This window comes from Chanodichthys erythropterus, chromosome 2 (genome assembly GCF_024489055.1).
Source record: "Chanodichthys erythropterus isolate Z2021 chromosome 2, ASM2448905v1, whole genome shotgun sequence".
NCBI classification, from domain to species: domain Eukaryota; kingdom Metazoa; phylum Chordata; class Actinopteri; order Cypriniformes; family Xenocyprididae; genus Chanodichthys; species Chanodichthys erythropterus.
In genome coordinates this window covers 26484569-26505936 of record NC_090222.1, presented here as the reverse complement: position 1 = coordinate 26505936, position 21368 = coordinate 26484569, and the positions used below count along the sequence as shown (strand labels likewise).

General features: G+C 35.5%; 1 protein-coding gene across 13 annotated transcripts in view; it reads right to left on the bottom strand.

Moving 5' to 3' along the window:
- The window catches only part of ptk2ab (protein tyrosine kinase 2ab), a 71989-nt gene that overhangs the window by 6700 nt on the left and 43921 nt on the right, over positions 1-21368 (bottom strand). For 8 of the 13 annotated variants that reach the window (XM_067406930.1, XM_067406890.1, XM_067406882.1 and 5 more), the window contains 8 exons: positions 21065-21165; positions 20004-20093; positions 19438-19642; positions 12613-12724; positions 8129-8215; positions 7825-7971; positions 5331-5444; positions 1206-1268 (listed from right to left, as the gene is read on the bottom strand). In XM_067406930.1, coding sequence (XP_067263031.1) covers positions 1206-1268; positions 5331-5444; positions 7825-7971; positions 8129-8215; positions 12613-12724; positions 19438-19642; positions 20004-20093; positions 21065-21165 — 919 coding nt within the window. Of the gene's footprint in view, positions 1-1205; positions 1269-5330; positions 5445-7824; positions 7972-8128; positions 8216-10030; positions 10142-10455; positions 12074-12612; positions 12725-13735; positions 13944-13980; positions 14091-19437; positions 19643-20003; positions 20094-21064; positions 21166-21368 lie in introns of those variants that run through there. The other 5 variants (XM_067406975.1, XM_067406966.1, XM_067406938.1 and 2 more) reach the window with 5 other exon arrangements.

Below are 21368 nucleotides of genomic sequence, written 5' to 3'. Positions count from 1 at the left end.
TGATAGATATCCAACTATGATAGACATTTCAGACCCTTAGAGCTTATAAAAACAAACTATGGCAAACTTAATGCATATGAACTCAGTTCACTAAAGAGATGATATGCTGAGATCAGTGGAGACCAAGAGAAAAAAAATATAAAGAATGGAATATATTTTATTTCTCTTTGTATTTATATTTCAATATGGTACAGTACTAACATGATCAACGAGTTACAGTAGGTCAAAAGTACTCTAAAAGTTATCAAAAAGTCAGATCACATTACCTAAAATGTGTAATGTAATGGATTATATTACTAACTATAATTTTTTGTCATGTAATTGGGAATCAGTAACAGACTACATTTTGTAAGTAATCTACCCAACGCTGCCCACGGTTGCAGATCATCAAGTTACATAATCTTCACATACAACCTCTTTCAGTCTCCCACTGAAAACAATTTAAGTAAAATTCCTGTGCATGTACAGAATTCCCCCACAGCGAGTGTGAGTTGACGCCCATATACAAAATAATTTACTGCAGATGTCCATGAGTGGAAACACCACTATATTTAACATGACCTGATCAGATGATTAACTCCTCGCAATAACTTTTGATTGAGAGACATGACTACTATGAACTGCTGTTGCATGGAAAGAGTAAATTTAACATTTTTATTCATGCGTGTAAAATGCGTGTGAATTATCCCTTTAACCTTAAATGAACTTGCATAACATTGTATTTCATTATGTTTATAAAGATTTACACTGTTATTCAAAAGTTTGGGGTCAGATTTTTTTTTTTTGAAAGAAGACTTATGATCACAAAGGCTGCATTTTATTTGATTAAAAATACAGTAAAACTGCTATATTGTGAAATATTATTACAGTTACAAAGTATAAGAATATTACAATTGTCTTCTATTTCAATACAATTTAAAATGTAATTTATTCCTATGATGGAAAGGCTGAATTTTCATTACTCAAGTCTTCAGTGTCACATGATTCTTCATAAATCATTCTAATATTCTGATTCGATGAATAAAAAGTTCAAAGGAAAACCATCAATGCATTCATGCTGAATTTAAGGCATCCTTGATGAATAAAAGTATTAATTTCTTTAAAAAACAACAACATCTTACTGACCTCAAACTTTTGAATGGTAGTGTATTTCAACAACAACAACAAAAAATGATAAAAAAATAATAATTAAAAAAAAAACTCACTGGTCCCTGAAGGCTTCCATCATCACGGTCAATGCTGCCTCTGGAACTTCTCCCATCAGGCTTCTGCCACACACACAGAGAGAGAGAGAGAGAGAGAGAGAGAGAGAGAGAGAGAGAGAGAGAGAGAGAGAGAGAGAGAGAGAGAAGAAAGAAGGTCAAACCTGACACCTCATTTGACAAATTCATGTCTGTCACATGTATTGTGCTACTTCACACCACGTCCTGACCTGGAGTGACACGACAAGATTACAGCGAGAAGAAATTTGCATTTCCACAATGAAAATGATAATGCTGTACGGCACAGCAACAGCCAATCAGAAAACATTTGATGTTTAAAATACAGTTATTAAGTGTGGTCACAGAGATTTCATTGTGGGCAAAACGTGATGCTGTAAAAAAAAAAAAAAAAAGGGAAAAAGTGATTGACAAAACAAGACACGGTCTCACGTGTTCAATCACTGAGCATAAATCACATATTTATTGCTCACAAAACATATGTCTGTTCCTACTCCTTAAAATGACAACGACAATGCATCCATAAATCAACCGAATATATATAAACCACATATAAACTAAATACATATAATCCAATCAGACTCATTTACAGCAAACAAGCACTTTGATAACAGAACCATCCATGACAGCTCAAAATCCCTTAAAGATGAAATAAAAACCGCATGAAATCTGCACATATCAAGCTATATTGAAACAGCACCCTCCCCTTCCCATTTTTACAAGTTTACTGTACCAGTTTTCCGAAGCAGGATTTAAAGACCTGCATCCTTCTGTCTGTTCCCGTGAGCGTTTTCCCCTGGCGCTTCTTAAGCATGGAGCAGAGCACGGAGTGGATCTCCATTAAGCAAATGTGTGTGTGTGTGAGAGTGTGGGATAAGTCAGAGTGTGTGTGTGGAGTGACTCGTCTCCTGAATGTGAGACATATCAAACACACACACTGACTCACTCACAGCCGACGAGCCTCAACTCAACGAAGCCAAGCCCTTTTCTGCTCTCCTCCTCCGCCTCCTCTCTCTCATTTCCTAGCTCAGTGTTTTCTCTCTTTCCCTCTCTTCCCCTTCCATTATTCCTCATGCACATTTGCGTATAACATCTGCAAAGAGATGAAAACTTCCTGTGATCAGTAATTTAACTTTCAGCAGATGCAGGTCAGGTTGAGTTTACCCGTCTCACGCCTCAGTGCCAACCAAACCCTTCATTACTGAGGAATTCCTGAAAACTGCACCTGTATCAAACGGCCAGGAACAAAAACTCATACTTCCACTCACAGCATCAAAAAAAGCTTTAATAGGCATGCAAATACTTTTTAACCATCCTAAGCTTTTTGAAAAAAGTTTGCACAGAGGCTGAGGTATAGATCATTTCAAAATTGTCATTATTTGCTAATGCTGAAACACAAAAGACAATTTTAAGCAGTTCTTTTCCATACAAATGGCTACAAAAAGCTCCAAATAAATAAATAGCATCATTATAGGTGTCCATACATCTCAAGAACTATACTATAATATCAATATTCCACTCCACTGAGCTGGTTATTTGAGAAACACGGCTTCAGTGAGTTCAAAATCAGTCTGATTCATGAACAAATCATTCTTTTGAGCCAGATTTTTTTTCAATAGACTGATTCCTTCGGAGTGTTTTGTTGGGATGATTCAGTTCTTGAGCTCAAACTTACTGACATTTAAATGTGAAGCGAATCTTTTCAAAATTCGGAAAATACAAAGAAAAAAAACAAAACAAACAAATGCGTATCCATCAAGTTGTTCGATCGGATGACGGTGGTATTTGTAACCTAGTGGCCAACAGACACCATCAGCCAACCAAAGAGCTGATTAGTCACATGGGTTTAATGTTCGCTACGTCAGAATATATTTGACAAATTCGTTTCCAACTCCCATTATTCACATAACTTTTTCACACAAGTAAAAAACCACCTCAGTGAGCGTAAAACCGCTTTTGCAGGGATTTTTCCCCAAAATTTGACGTTTCCATCACTCGTTTCTGGTACGATACTTCAAAAATGGCATAAAAACAGAGTATTGGAAACACTGCTAGTGATTTAGTAACCGGAGTGAAAAATTATTGGAGATAAATATTACATTTTAGCCTGTTCATTGCACAATAGGTTGTTTGCAATCAATTCTGGTGACGTGCGAAATACCGGTGGAGGGCAAGCAATGAAAATTAGAATGGAAGAGATGGGGAAAAGTCCATTCTGTGCTGGTTTAGAAAGGTATAAACAGAAAATCAAAATATATGTTGGACGTGATCTTTATGTTATGAAGATGAGTGACTTTTCCACTGAATTGAAATACTTTCCTGCCATCGAAGAGGTAGATATAGACGATGTGAACCTGCGCGTTCAGTTCTAGTCTGGGTTTGTTTATATCGCGCTGCCTTTCTGCTAGTGAAGTTAGGGGAGTATTTTGATTTTCTGTCGCGATTGTGAAAAATGTCGCCATTGTAGGTCATTTATGCTGAATCGAGAATTGCAACAGGAGTTCACATCATCGTTTAAAGAAAAAACTGGACGGTGTAATACAATTGTTGCCTTTTATACGTGTAAAAACACACTAAGGGAAGCTGGTTGAGGAGGTGATGGGGAGATGCCGTATATCAAATCTAATAATGTCACTGATTTAACCCACTCCCTATCACTCAATAAAATAATCACATAGCGGAGTGTTTTTGAAAGTGTTGTCTTTGTTGTTGAATCGACTTCTGTCAGCTTGTTAAACATTTATTTATTTGGACATTTTCTACCACATGATGGCTGAAGCAGCAGCGCGTGACACTGTTCTCATGGTAACCAGAACAACATTGTGAACGGAATAATACAAAACTGAAGTGAAAACACCAAATTTTCATTCAATGGGATAAAAGCAAAGCAAGTCAAAAGCAAATAAGGTAAGCAGGTATCAATATTCATTTCATTATCAGCAGACGCAAAAGGCAACAACTTTTAAAGTTAAAAGACGATAGTTATAAGTTATGTAAATGATATAAACACCTTCTGGGTTCTCGATTTTATCGATTTGAGCAATCGTAAACAACGCAAAACAAATTAATTTTGAGTTTTTGATAGGATTCCTATATAGAAAAATCACTCCTTGCCCTCCAGACTCATTCGCGCTGCTGCTATTGATGTCATGTGCAAACAACTCATTCTATTGTTTGACTTCAAAGGATTTGGAATAAAGTGAACGAGTCATACAGATGACATTTATGATATTTGTTGTCATTTTTGTAGCTTGCAACACTATAAAGAATCACTGTATGGAAAACAGCAGCATGCTTCTTCAAAATATCTTCTTTTGTGTTCCACTGACAAAACAGTTTACGTGTTTAGAAAAACATGAGAATGAGCAAATGATTTTTCACTGAACTATTCCTTTAAAGAGCTGACATTTCATTTAAACAGAAGTTGTTTGTGAGGAAAAGTAATAGTTTGAGCAGAAGAATGAATGTTGTTTGCTGTGGTGGAGCTCTGAATGCCCTTTTTAGTTGGTACAGGAAACTACAAGAGTTTTTTCTGTGAGACAGACTGAACATAATGACACAGTGAAGATACAAATGACGGAGACTGGAAGCCAAAACTTGGCACACCACAAACGCACACAAATGTTCTCAGACAAACTTATGCGGAAAGAAACATGCATATACACACATATTACTGCAACAATAACACTCCCCAGGGTGCAGTACCTTCTAATTCATTCCTTGTTCATATTCGTTCTCCAACTCTTCAAGAATGCAAATTATTTGAAATAATAATAAAAAAAAAAAAAACGTATTGCAGAGCTGAGGTTGTGAAATTGTGAGAATCACTCACAACCGTTTACAAATAAATAGAGCAGGAAACCGCAATTGGTGGAAACACTTATTCCCAAACAAACATGAAAATGACTGTTTGGAATATCATACCATTGCTGCAGCTATAAATAAACATCATGATGATTCATGACTGTTTTTAGGAAGAAGTGAAAACTAACGACCATGTAATACAGCTAAGCAGAAGGAGACAGGAGAGGAAAAAGGGAATAAGAGGGTTAGGGAATGAAGATGAACAGATAAATGTAAGGAAGAGATGAAGGTGAGCGAGATCAATACCAGTAGTCTCTCCTCCTGCTCCAACCAGCGCTGATCATCCTCCATCTGCTGCTGCTGCAGTAATAACTGCTCCTCCATCAGCTGAGAAAGACCACCACGCAGAGCCACACCATCCTGAAACACACACAATTCATGAATAAATGCTAATGAAGATCAAGAAATATATGACAGCCAAAATCAAACTGGCACTGCAGTCTTGTTACTGTAACTGTTTTAGCTACAGTACCTTCTGTTAAAGGGGACCTACATTACCCCTTGTACAAGATGTCAAATTTGCCCTTAAGTGGGTGTGAGCAAAAACACGCCGTTCTTGTGTGTGTTCCTTTAAAGGGATAGTTCACCCAAAAATGAAAATTTGATGTTTATCTGCTTACCCCCAGGGCATCCAAGATGTAGGTGACTTTGTTTCTTCAGTAGAACACAAATAATGAAATGATGACGTTGCCGTCTGTCAGTCGTATAATGCGGGTCAATGGGAATTCCATCTATAAGAGCCAAAAAAACATGCACAGACAAATCCAAATCAAACCCTGTGGCTCGTGACGACACATTGATGTCCTAAGACACGAAACAATCGGTTTGGGCGAGAAACCCAACAGTATTTATATCATTTTTTACCTCTAAAACACCACTATGTCCAAACTGCCTTGCGGATCCGGTTAGTGAGGTCAGAAAACGCGTTCTGATGACGGAAGTGATCTCTCGCGCTTTGCTTCAATGAGTGCGAAAGATCACTTCTGTTGTCAGAGCGCATTCAGACCTCACTAACCGGATGCGCAAGGCAGTTGGACATAGTGGTGTTTTAGAGGTAAAAAAATTCTATAAATACTGTTCGGTTTCTTGCACAAACCAAATCGTTTCGTGTCTTTGGACATCAATGTGTCGTCACGAGCCACAGGGTTTCATTTGGATTTGTCTGTGCGTGTTTTTTTGGCTCTTATAGATGGAGTTCCCATTGACACGCATTATACGGCTGACAGACGGCAACGGCTGGAGTTAAAAATCATCATTTGTGTTCTACTGAAGAAAAAGTCACCTACATCTTGGATGCCCTGGGGGTAATCAGATAAACATAAAATTTTAATTTTTGGGTGAACTATCCCTTTAAATGCAAATGAGCTGCTGCTCCTGGCCTGCTTTCCAGAAGAGGGCGGAGCTTTAACAGCTTGCGCTTCGGTTGCTCAACAACAACAAAGCTGGAGAATCTCACGCAGTCAAAATGACGAGTGTCAGTAACGGTGTTCAGCCTTACATTGTTCAAACCGAAGTCGGACACTGATGGAGAGACTCAGGAAGAAGTTACAACTTTTAGAATGCAACTGGACGATTCTAAATGGTTAGTGGATAAATTTATGTAGTTGCTGTGGAGTTGATTCAACTCATCGACTAGCATGTGCCGTCATGTTAAACATTTGTGCAAATCCAGCATTGAATTGACCCTTGTTTATGAAACAGTCTGGCGTAAAATGAAGGCATGGCAACAACACTCATCTACAACAACTCTTCCTCTTGTCTAAAGCAGCCCAACATGGCCTCACCCCCTTTGTTGCGTGTTCTCTGGGGCAGGGTTTATGTACATTTTAGGGTTAGTGATGTCACTAACCCAGGAAGAAGCTAGTTGTAGTCCCTACCAGTCGTTTGTTGTAGTCCTTAAACAGTGAATTCTTTAAAAGAAAACATCTCCCTTTGCATTAAACTTTGAGCATCGTAACTTTGCAGACACTGTTTATGCTCTAACAGCAACATTACACACTAACTAAAGTTAAAAAAGTGAAATCATAATCAACCTCCCCTTTAGGGTCCTGTCACATTTAACTGTTTGGCGATATTTTGCAAACAAAATCCAGTCATTTCAATAGGAATCTGTGCGATCATCGTGAGTTTCATGTAAGACTTTGTGTTTTGCTGCTTGGTTTGAAAGTGCCTTCTGTGTGAGCAGTGCTTCATACTTCATATTTTTTTTGCCTGCAAAACTACTACTACTACTAATAATAATAATATATAATAAACAAAAATAAATAAATCTAAAATAAAATCTCAAAATGACTGATTTGAGAGGTTCTTTGTGGCAGCAACTCCTTTTAGGTCACACAGACCATGAGAATTGCATGAGAGTCATCAGCATGTTGCTACACTAACTAATTGATATTGTAATAAGCACAAACAATAAACATGCAATAAACTTTCAGTACTTAAAATATATTTACATGTATAAATAAAAAAATTTCTATGGACCATTTGACTGTTATTTCTGAGTCACAATGCAATTTGCCTAATTCATGAAGGACACTCAGTGCAACCTTAGATTTTGGCCAAAATGAGTTACCTTAAAAGGCCTTAAACATTTGTTGTTAATGTTTAAAACTGTCTTCACATTGGGAGCGTCTCAGTGATGCCTAAAATGGTGTTTATGTTGGCAGCTCATTCTGTTTCGAAACAGAGCTTAGATTTTAGTAGACAGAAAACATGCAGCTTTCTCTAGTTCTCTTCTAACCTCCATGCTGGGGATCCAAATGTGATCCTGAGTAGTTCTGCGATGGTTCCAGCTGTCGTGGTGATCAAGTCCAGTCCCTGCAGCCTGAGGAGGGTACATCCCGCCAGGCACCGGAAGCAAGCCGTGTGGACCAGAGTGCCCTGCCATCTACAACATCATGCCAAATGCACATTTTAAAGCAAACTTTTATTCTTCATAAAGATTCAGGGGTTAATTCTGCAATTCACAATCTAATAGTTAGAACCAACCCAAATCATTCTTAGTGAATTTACCCCTTGGTATTAGACTAATACAAGTTCTGTACCTGGTAATGATTGTGCTGGCCAATGTGCTGAGGACTAGGGTAGAATCCTTCACTGGAACGGGGACTTGGATAACCAGGTCGACTGGGCTGTAATCACACATACAACTATGTCAATATACTAGCAAATCTTGAGCAGTCAGGTTAAGGTTAGGAGATGCTGTTAAAATCAGTCCACCAGACGCACACAAAATTCTTTTGCATTTTGTGTGGATGAAGATTTCAGGCTGTTGAAGGGAAAAATGAAAACAGTCAAACATAAAATGCAAGCAGTTAGTTAAACGTTAACACAATGCATGTGTTGTGTTATTGTAGTTATACAATACATGGAAAAGGACCGGGCAGGTATAATATATTAGAAGGAAGGGACTGAAGAATGAATGCTGTTTGACAGGAGGCGGTCCTCATCTGATTGGTTGGGATACTTGAAACTCAGCTGCGGGTGGGAAAACGACAGACGGACTGATCTACCTTATAAACCCGTTCATAGAGAGAGTCGACTGACCACAGCTCCAGATGAGCAGAGGAGGAAACAAAAGGAGAAAAGGGGGTGACAACACAGTAACATACACTAAATGGGCAGAAAAGGGTTAAAAATGGTGAAAAAAACCCATGTGAACACTGGCACGAGAGAGATGGGATTTATTTTCTTTAAAACAAAGCAAACCAAAAAAGATGTTTATAATCAATCTGCTTTAAGAACCAGTTTTCTTTTGTTGTTGGGGATGCGGATGGGGTTGAGAGCATTATTACAACTGTCAAAAATAAGGCCAAATATAAAATTTGAGATCAACACAACCACACACATCTATGACAGGTTAACCATTAATTTTAAAATATAGTACTGTGCAAAAGTCTTATTCATGCTTTTTCAAGTATCTTGGAAACATTGTCACAGTTCTTCTGGATTTAGTCTGTCTGTTTTTTTGTTTTACGTAATCCAAGATGGACTCAGAGATCAGATTTCCGTGTGGAGCATACCAGCTGTCGTCAGACTCCTTGTGCATACAAAAATCTCACTGGATTATTACAATTAATGGCAAAAGGAATGGATGAAAATGTAAACTGATATTTCCTACTGACACACTGAAGCAAAAGATAAATAACTGGCTTAAACTCCCTTTTTTGGTGAAAATACTAACGTGCCTAAGATTTTTGCACAGTACTCTATGTTAAACATCAGGTTTGGCACACAGTTTAGTTTACATGCATTGAAGAGACAACATGCGGCTTTCCACACAGTTTTATATGAAAGATTATCTGAAGCTAGCATTTTTTTCTACTTGATTTTAATCTAAAACATCTTTAATCAAATAATGGTTCAATAATAACAACTATATTGAAGCCTAAAAAGTGCTAGTCACTGAGAGTCAATAAAGAGCGGTCGAATCACAAAATAAACTTAATCTATGTGCAATTTAAAAGTTTGATTTAAGTCAGGCATAGCTATAATTAAAAAAAAAAAAATCACATTTACTGACTTTTATGATATATAGTATGTAGATAATGTAGAATAGGTAACTACTTGAATATTTGTATGTATAATCATGGCTTATAACTTTTTAACAGCTATTTTTTTAAATCCCTATGGGAAAAAATGAAAGGGAAATTACTTGCAGAACCAAGGCCGTTGAAAAAGCGGCACTGTTGCACTCTATTACACATTGTCGTATTTACATTGTCATCAAATAAATACTTCTGCTCGACTATGTAGCTTGATTATAGACTGATTATATATTGCAGTCAACACTGCTGACTCTAATGCACTAAATCCTTTACTGCTTTTTACCACTATAACATCTAATCTGCAGCTAAAATGCCATGCACCTGTAAAAAAAAAAAAATCACCTGTGCTAATGAAAAAGCTACAGTAAAACTCCTTGCTAACAGTCCTAGCACACCTGCCTGTGAGAATCTGTAGGGCACGTGGGTCAGGCTCAGCTGTTGCATGGAGGGATAGTAGGGGTCGTAGAAAGCAGGCTGAGTGGGGGGTACAGAGGGTCTCCTCCTGGGCCCCTGGGGGAACAGCAGGGAGCAGTGCAGCGGAAACGGCTGAAGCAGAAGCGAGGTCTGAGTTTGAGGGTAGGGCTGGGGATGTACGCTAAGCTGTTGTGTATTAGAATGGCACTGAGCATGAGTGTTTTGCTGTAGCGTTTGCTGCATGTGTTGTGATTGGTTAATGATGGGTTTGTCACATGGCCCCAAAGGAGAGGCAGACGACTCAGGCTGGCGGAAGCAAAGGGAGATCTGGGAACCGAAGGGTTGCTGTGGAGGGCGAGAAGCAGCAGATGCAGACAGACAGTCCATACTGAAGCTGTGCTGGAGGGGGCGTCTGCGGGAGGGCTACACATACACAATGAAATATGAGCTAACCAACACAAGGAAACACAGAGCAAACAGAAAGGATGACAAAAGCAGAAATTTAGTGAGACATGATATGGATGAAAGCAGATTCATTCTGGTCATTAGCACAGCGGCAGGTGTGACCAGTCAACACAAAAACAGACGTCAGCACCTGGACAGGATGATTGACAGGTCTGACAGGGAGCGAGGGGGTTTGAAAGTAAGAGTACGAAGTACTTTAAGCCACACACAGAGCGAATGGAGAGATCAGCCCGGCCCATCAATCACCATAATGTGAGCAGCACAGGACAGGGAAGGATTTAAAACCTCGTCAAAAATCAGACAGACTGACAATATGAAACATAAGAATAAAAACTTCAATCGTACTGACATGCACTAAGATTTTTTTTAATGTTTTTGAAAAAAAAGTCTCACCAAGGCTGAATTTATTTGTTCAAAAATACAGTAAAAACAGTAATATTGTGAAATATTACAATTTAAATTAATTTTTTAAAATGTAGCTTAATTTTCAGTAGCCAACACCAGTCTTCAGTGTCACATGATCCTTAAGAAATCATTCTAACATGCTGATTTGGTGCTCAAAAAACATTTATTATTATTATTATCAGTGTTAAAACAGTTGTGCTGCTTATTATTTTTGTGGAAACCACAATATATTCAGGATTTAATGATGAATAGAAAGTTCAAAAGAACAGCATTTAAAAAAAAAAACCCCATTATAAATGTATTTACCACTTTTTATCAATTTTAATGAATACTTGCTGAATAAAAGTAGCATATTCCAACTAAAACAAGAAGCTGGGAAGGGACATATAAGAAACAGTGGGTCACCGATGTTTGATCCGTTTTTCCAGAAAAGAAAGATGGTACATTTTAAATGCATTTCTCTAAAATGAATTTAGTTCACTTTGAGGAGCATACTAGCATATACAGATCTCAAAGCTGGCAAACAAGGACTGAAATCCATAAAAATTGCAGTCTGGATTTCATGGATCTGTTGATTTTCATCCTAAAAAGGCTTCATTTGACTGAATGAATTTATTTGATCAACCAATGGGTGATTGACTTCTTTGTATTCTCCATGTAATAAATGGAGACTAAATCTATCTTTAGTAACAGACATAAGGAAAGGTCATGACACGTCTAATCATATTTATCGTCATATTAGACTCGTTCAGACAGATGGAGAGAGTATTAAAGACAGAGAACCACATGGGAAGAAGCATTTTTGCATATGGTAAGCACATGTACTACACAGTGGGGTCCAAAAGCCTGAGACCACACTGAATATATGTGATTCAAAATCTAGTTTAAATACTGAAATTAAAATATCAGGAAATATTTACATATAAATATTTAAAGATTTATTTCTAGGACACCGATTAAATAAGAAAAAACAGACTGCTATGCTAATAATATAATTTGTATTAAATTAGCTAAATACAAAATAGAAGCATTTCCACTGCTGGTCTCAGATGCTCAGACCCCACTGTATATAACCATAACAAATGAGAAACTATGATGGCGTTGTAAACAAGACACAGTGATGTTACATGACAGAAGACGTGACCTGGCATTGGAGAGCTGAGATTAGCGACAAAGGGAAAGTCTGAAAATTGCTGGCTAACTATATACACACACAAAAATGAATGAATCAGTCACTGCAGGAAATATATTTATAGTCCTTATCTTTGAAAATCATGTTTTAATGATACATAGACGCTCTTGTTTAACATTTTTTTGCTGCTAAATAAAATGTGCAAACAATGTTGTAAGCACAACAGTCAACATTTTCAGGGGAAAAATTTGCTCTAGTTCTTTTTTTCCACTCTAATAAAAACAACAACAACAACAACAACCTGGTTAATGTTAAAACAAACATGCATGCATACTACTACTCCTAACAAGCCACCATGTGCTAGGGTGACAAATGGTGACACGCTATTAACCTTGGTAATAAATCTGCTGTTCCAGATGAACTCAGGCTGCCATAAATGTAAAAACGTAAAAAACACATTGTTCAAAAACAAAGTTCTTTTTGCATTCTTAGTCAGTTACACATTGATTAGGACATATGTTGTCAGCTTGTTTAACATAAGAAATAGCTCAGCGCAGTTACTTACTTTGGGTGGTGCCTCGTCTGAGCCTCCTGAGTCCCAGGATACAGGGACTTGTCTCCTCATCTCCATACGGCTGCGCTCCTCCTGCTGAGCCTTCTCCTCCGCGAGGATTGTACTGCACAAACGCCGGTGAAAAAAATTAGCAAACAACAACATCCTTCTTCTAAAACTACAAGTCTTTATGGATCCTCGACTTTGCGACCGCTCTTGCAGAGCAGGAAAGTAATAGAGCTCTTTAGTACAAATGTGAATGTAAGATAATTTCCTCTCAAACTTTGCTTTTATTCCTATAAATGAGAATGAGTTCAAGAGGAAGACATTTCCATTCCATTTATGCAATTGATTGAGAGGTGGAGTCACTCTTTCATCACAGACGAGTCAGAGTAAGATACCAACCCACACACGGCTGACTACCAGGGAAAATAAAGCAACACAGACAGTCATATCATACCCAAAAGACTATTTCACAATCAAATACGTCATGAGAAGCTGTAAGTAAAGTCAAACAGCCTGAATAAGAGGTTAGGCATTTCATTGTGTTAATACATAATTCTTCAACATTTCTCATTGTAGACTGCTATGTGAATAAAAAGACACTAATACAAATACATAAAAACATTAAATTGATTGGAAAACAAAAGTGAAAGTAAAAGCATTTACCCAGTTTCCACAAAAATGTGTTTCTTAAGTAACAAATATTCAAATTAGAATGTTTTCTGAAGGACCATGTGACACTTAAGACTGGAGTGCTGCTGAAAAAAATCAGCTTTGCTATCACAGGAGTACTTTTTATTTATTTTTATTTTTTTTTTAAAATATGTTCAAACATAAAACAGTTCATTTAAATTGTAATATTGCTATATAAAATAGCACAATATTATTATTTTTACTGTGTTTTTAATCTCATGAATGCAGCCTTGGTTAGCATAAGACTTCCTTTAAAAACATCATTCAAAATCGTACCGACCCCAAACCACAAATGGTGGTGTAGTTTCAGGCTGGGGTCTGCTCATAACCCAGTACATCCACAGAAATGGCTTTATAAAACTTTACAAAAACTGAAATGTTAGTAATGACCTTAAAACTCACCACACATCTTTATAGTATCGATATGTGAAGCTCGTACCTGTCGTCAGTGAAGTCTTGCGCTCAGAGGTGGCTACAAAAACGCAAGAGGTGCGAAAGAACAGAGCATGTAAGTCTTAGTGGTGAGAGAATGCAAGCTGACCGAGAGAGGGACTATTTCTGGAAACTCTATTATCTCAAAGAGACCATGAGTGGATGGAGAGAGAGAGAGAGAGAGAGAGAGAGAGAGAGAGAGAGAGAGAGAGAGAGAGAGAGAGAGAGATGCAGGATAAACAGAAGGGACACCTGTTGTGATCAATCCAGACCTGCTGAGCGTCCCCACACCCAGACCATCATACACAGCCGTGACTGTTGCAGGGGTCTCAGGCTCTCAAAGATAAAAACTGTAGCTGAATCTAATAAAACAGATTAAAAGGTGCCATGATAAGTTGGGCTTGATAGCTTGAGGATTAAAAATGTTTCTAAACAACTGTTTATTGAAAAACACAAATATTCATTAAAAAAATGTTTCTTAACAAAACTTAAAAAATTTAAATTGTTAAAGAAAAAGCAGCTTAATGAAAAAAGAAAAAATAATAAATAAAAACAAAAATCTTAAAAACATATCTTAATAAAATTAGTAAAAAATCTTAATGCTTGGGGTTGGCAGCCCTTAAATTAATTCTTAACAAAAATGTAAAAAAATAAAATAAATAATAATAAAAACATTAAAAAAAACTAATCTAAAACTAAAAATGTAAAAAATTATCATGATTAAAAATGTTTCTAAATTAAAAAAAATTATTTGTAAAAAGAAAGTTACATGTAATTTTATGTAGGGCTTAAAAAAATTCTCAACAAAATATGTGGTAAACACTTTACAATAAGGTTCATTAGTTAACTACAATGGTTAACATGAACTAATAATAAACTGCACTTATAAAGCATTTATTAATCTTTGTTAATGTTAATTTCAACATTTAGTAATACATTACTAAAATCTTGTTAACATTAGTTAATGCACTGTGAACTAACATGAACAAACAATGAACAGCTGTATTTTCATTAACTAATGTTAACGAAAATTAGTAAATACAGTAACAAATGTATTGCTCATGGTTAGTTCATGTTAGTTAATACATTAACTAATGTTTAACTAATGAACCTTATTGTAAAGTGTTACCAAATATGTAAAATGATGATAATAATAATAAAGTCTGTCAAAAATATTAAAATAAAAAAAAAACAAATAAAAACAAACAAAAAATGTCATGACAAGGTTAGGCTTAACAGCTCTTAATAAAAAAGGTAGAGAGTCTCTGCAGCATCTCAAAGGCCCACATACAGAATCTATGACCACTGAGTCCCAGACTCACCCAAAACCATATCAGTCCAGCATCTTCTGCCTGCCTGAGAATAACAGACTCTCTGCATTCTCTAAGCCTTACTTCTCTAACTTTACTGGGCTATTATGTTCCTTAGAGGGCCACTCTGTTAAAAGAAAGTGACAACATTCACACCTGACTTATTTAGTTCATGTTACACTGTCTATATATTCCAAAATCAAGCACCAAACATCTCAACATACACAGAAGTTCAGACACAAACTACAGTGCTTCTACAATGTTTAGACGAACCACTGAGTGAGAAAAGACAAACATAATGATTCATTCCTCCGTTTGTTTGGACTTGACTTTCTGCAATCGCTGACAAAGATTTCTGATGAACAGACAATTGTTTAAGCTTCCTGTGTGACTTCATTACGTAAATCTTTTTCATAATCCTCGCTTCTTCTCAGTATGCACTGATTAAATAATATTAAAGGGTTAGTTCACCCAAAAATAAAACTTGTGTCAATTACTCACCCTCATGTCATTCCAAACCCGTAAGACCTTTGTTTATCTTTGAAACACATATTAAGATATTTTTGATGAAATCTAAGAGCTTTCTGACTAGTGGTGGGAATCTTTAGTCACCTCACAATCCGATTCCAATTCTGTGATCCATGATCCAATTCCAAAACGATTCTTGATACACTTTCTTTTCTTATTAATTAATTAGTTTCGTAACCTTATTTTTTTATTCATTTAACACATAGTCTGTAATGTAATTATAAGTACTTTTTAAATAATTACTAGTTTAAAAAAATTATTAATAAAATTGTATGTCAGGATTTTTAGAAAATATAGGCTATAAACGGCTTCAAAACATAAAAGCAAGTAGTCTAATAAATAATAATAAAGAGGAACAATGAAACATTACAAGCAATAAACAAAGAGTGCTTTCTGTATTTATGAGTATCTGAACGTTTTCCATTCAAAAGCTGTGAGGGATTTTTCTCTTTCTCAGCTTTATGTAATTTGCTCTAGCTTTTCTGAACTGTATGAAAGATCAATTTATATAAGGCTCAAGATGTGTGTGTATGAGAGGAAATGGAAACAAGCAGAATGCGGTGCGTGTCCATTGGCGTGGAGCGAGCGTATTCAGTTCATTGCAATGGAAGCTGAGCATCTTCAAACTCGCGAGAGTGAAGCTCAACATCCATATCAATGAATTGAAAACGCTCCGGTGGACACGCACCGTGAGCATACGCAGTGTCATCTCGCAACTACGGTTAAAAATAAGCTCAGAATCGATCCAGAATCATTGAAGAGAGAATCGCTATGCATCGATTTTTTCGACTACCCCTATTTCTGACTGCAACATTAGTACAACAAAGAGAAGAAATTGTTGAATAAAGTCGCAATTTTTTGTCTTTTTTCTAATTTGTGTTCCGAAGATAAACAAAGGTCTTATGGGTTTGGAACGACATGAGGGCGAGTAATTTCAGTTTAAGGTGAACCTTAAGAGATCATTTTGGGGAAAGTACATAAACTTTATTTATGTTCTGTTAAAACTGCTGTTTAGCAATCATAAACATGACACCCTTTTAAAACAAACCCCATCAACGTTGACCTTGAGTCTTGAGATAAGATAAAGACCAAAAAGACCATAAATCCACCAATCATAGAAGTATACAGCGGCTAATTTCCTAATCAAACACAACAGGATATTGACTAAACCTCTGCTTTGATAACTTCTGCAACAGTTATGGCTGAAATTGGGCTTTATAAATGGTATTAACAGTGCAAATATTTACAGGGTCTCTTAGAAACAGACATGCTACAATTTAATGTACAACCAAATTAACGAGGTAGAGAGGGAACTGTTTTTTCCATACGCATTTTAACAATTTGACTCCATCCAAGATACCTAACAAGGGATATATTTGGAAACTCAAGATGCAACATGACATATCTGTCTCAATTTGGATATCTGGGGCATTTATGTATAACTTGAGATTTTGGAAATATCTCATGCTGTCAAATCTGTTTTATATCAAATAGAAAACTTGGATGTTTTGCTGAAGGCAGACAAGATTCCTCAGATTATTGAGGAATCAAGTGTTTGATGGCCTGTCAGAGTACAGGTTGGTTTTCCCCTCTCCATTAGGATTTACGGGAACTGATTGCATGTGTGGACAAGAACAGAATTTGGGAACTAAATACTATTGTATCATGCAGGGAGTGTGTGTGCATGCCCAAAAGAGTCAGGGAGAGATAAACACTCAAGGATGTGTGAGAAAGAAAGAAGGAGTGGATGATTGTTCTCATAGTTGCTATTTTAACTATGAAATCAGGTCCAGACAGGAAGTGTCATAGACATAGAGAGTGTTAACAAGATTAACAAGGCTTAACAAGATTATGTAATTCTCTATGTTTACACTGACGTATACGGTAAGAAATATTAATGCTTTGGAAAGAAGTCTCTTTTGCTTACTGAGGCTGCATTTACTTGATCAAAAATACAGTCAAAACAGTTATATGAAATATTATTTCAATTTAAAAGAACTGTTTTATTATTATTATTATTATTTTGATTTAATTTAAAATATAATTCATTCCTGAGATGGCAAAGCAGAAATTTTAGCATCATTATTCCAGTCTTCAGTGTCACAAGATCCTTCAGAAATCATTCTAATATGCTGATTTGGTGCTCAAGAAACATTTCTTATTATTATCAGTGTTGAAAACAGTTGTCAATATATAAAATATTAAGTCTTGCTAAATATTTATGTGAAACTGTGATACTTTTCTGTCAGGATTGTTTGATAAATAGAAATTTCAACAGCATTTATTTAAAACAGAAACATTCTGTAACTAAATAAATGTCTTTACTTGCTGAATAATTTCTTTAAAAAAATCTATATGTGCATGGGAAGGTGTTTTTGTTTTAAATGTATAAAACCTCCAACTGCAAATTACATTATAAAACAGAGAAAAATAAATAATTCCATTGAACATCTTCAGTGAATTTTTTTTTTTAATAAGTCTAACAAAAAATGTTAAAATTCTAAATATAAAATTAATAAAATTAAATAAATCAATAAAATAATCTACTGTACTGCTAAATCTGATAAAATACTCATTTAAAAACTGTAATTATAAATAACTGTAGTGTTGAGTAAATTATAATAAAATATTTGTGATAAAAAATACAACATAAATATAATATAATGCTACTAGGAAAGAGTAAAATAAAGAAAATATTCCTGCTCTCCATTCATTAGTGATTAAATATTAGTATTGACTTCACAAAAAAGCTCTTGTATGTATCAGAAAACATAAAAAAAAATATAGTGCACATATGGACAACATATATGAAACAGTAACAACCACTGTAAATGAACAGCATATATATATATTCACATTTAGCTGTGGTGCTCATGTAGGTTATTTAAGTCCAGGTTATTTAAGTGGCTGTATGACACCAATGCTCTATATTTATATATATATATATATATATATATATATATATATATATATATATATATATATATATATATATATATATATATATATATAATATATATATATAATATAATATAATATAATATAAGATAGAGCATTGGTGTCATACAGCCCTAAACCAGAATAGTAAATGTCACTTGGACTTAAATAACCTACATGAGCACAGCTAAATGTGTTGAAGCAAACCACAGTTTGGACATGAAAACCATTACAGGTCTAACCTCAGTCCTTTTCATTGAACTCAATCAAGTATGGGTGGATGTTGGGCTGAATCTTTACCTGCAGCACCAGCAATCTTTAAACAATCCCTGCAGTAAGACAGTTTATACTAGAGCATTACAGTGCCATCTACTGCTATAACGCAGATTCATTTACTGTAGTTATGAGACTCTAAACCAGGAAGGTGAGTGTGTAAGTGTAAGGACAACCACAGATTAAGTTTTTACATATACAAACAAAAATAATTCGGTCCCACTTTATATTAAGTGGCCTTAACTACTATGTACTTACATCAAAAACTAAGTACAATGTACTTATTGGGTTCATATTGAATTGCAAAACACTTTTGCTGCTATTAAGGTGGGATATAGGTAAGCTTTGCTGGTATGGGTAGGTTTAAGGGTAGGGGTAAGGTGTAAGGGATGGGTCAACAGTGTAATTATAAATGTAATTACAGAAATTAATTACAGATGTAATTACATGCAGGTGTTTTTAAAATATAAGTACAATGTAAAAACATGTATGTACACAATAAGTGCATTGTATCAAATGATTAATTTAAATGTAAGCACATAGTAATTAAGGCTTAGTAGTTAAGTGGGACCAATAATTCAAAACCATGACCTTTAATATTCAAATGCAGCTCATAGTGAATGGAGCAGAATTTGTGCAAAACTCAGTTATGTGGACTGACCTTAGTTGGCCTTTGAGCTCAGTGAATCGTGGCCGTTTGCTGGGATCGTACGCCCAGCACTTGGTCATCAGGCTGTAGAGGGTCGGAGGGCAGTTGGGTGGCATAGCCAGACGCTCGCCGTTCTCTATCCGACCAATCACGTCGTTATTCTTCACGCCTTGAAAGGGCTTCACTCCGTACATCAGTATCTCCCACATACACACACCTAAAAACACAAACATAAAGTGAGTCTAGATGTACATGAAGACGATCGCAATATTCCACTTTAGATGAAACCCAACTTCAGCACTAATTAAAGATGGCTATAAAACAAGATGCATCACTCCCGATCTACACTATTAATTAAACTTTTGCTACACACACAGGAGGGACGGAAAAATTCAAGCTTTAAACCACCTCTTTATACACACAGAAACATTTTCTAAACAATTTAGATGTTCCAAATGCATTGAATGCATAATGCTAATGGAAACTGTTTTTGTGGGCTGTTTCAGTGTCTGAACATGCACAGGACGTTGAGTTTCTGATTCTGACAAGAGGAATTCACAGCAGTAAAACACTCTTACCAAACATCCACACGTCGCTAGCTGAGGTAAAACGTCTGAAGTTTATTGACTCTGGCGCCATCCATTTAATAGGTAGTTTTCCTTTAGAAGCTGCAAAGCCAGAGAGAAAGAGACATTGAGCACTAGTGAGAATGCTTCTATTTTGCATTATTTTCTAATTTAATGCAACAATTTTTATTACAAATTATATTATAAACATAACAAATTGAGTGAAAACAGTGCAGAATAGAGAAGCATTTAAAACATGCTTTCTACATTTATATATTCTTCATTTTTTAACATGAACTGATTAGTTTTTTTGAACTGATTAGTTGTTTTAAAGCTTTTAAAACCTGTCTATTTTGAGGTTCCATTAAAAAAAAAAAAAAATCCACGTTTTCACTTTTTTTTTTAATGATTTCACAAGAAGTCTGTTATGCTCACCAGAGCTCCATTTATTTGATAAAAAAAAAAAAACAACAGTAAAAAATACAGTAATATTGTGAAATATTAAAATTTTTAAATAACTTTTCTATTTTACTATATTTTCCATATGTAATTTACTCCTGTGATGGCAAAGCTGAATTTTCTGCAGCCATTACATCAGTACTGATCTGGTGCTCAAGAAACATTTCTTATTATTATCAATGTTGAAAACAGTTGAATTGTTTAATATTTTGGTAGAAACCATGATTTTTTTTGTCCAAGTCTCTTTGATAAATAGAAAGTCAAAAGAAAAGCAATGATTTGAAATATAAATCTTTTGTAACATTATAAATGTTTTTACTAGCCTAGTTTCTATCCAATTATTTTTTTTCCAAAAAAAAAGGTTCAGCTCTTCAGAAATGGTTACCGATATAGCTCATGGAAATGCCATTTATCAAATTTCTTAAATTTCGCACAATCTTTTTTGTTTAACTTAAACACATATCAATACTTCAAATGTTGTAAAAATTGCATCTCTAATTTCCTTGCTAAATAAAAATATTAATTTCTTAAAAAAAAAAAAAAAAAATTATATATATATATATATATATATATATATATATATATATATATATATATATATGTCGACTTTATGCCTTTATAATAAGAGCTGTCCTCCATGTATCTAGACAACCCGAAGTCTCCCAGCTTAACACAGTCCACCGAAGACACGAGAACGTTCCGTGCCGCAATGTCCCTGGAAAAAAAAACAAACAAACAAAAAAACGTTAGGTAAGAAAATGCTCCGAAAAGACCTTTAAGAATTGCCTTATATCCAGATTATCACTATAATAAATAATGCATGCAGAAGATGAGGCTCCTGATCCTTCCTGCAAAATAATTCAACGGGAAACGAAAGTGATGACTACGACACCAGCAGTGTTTGCAAAATGTGGACAC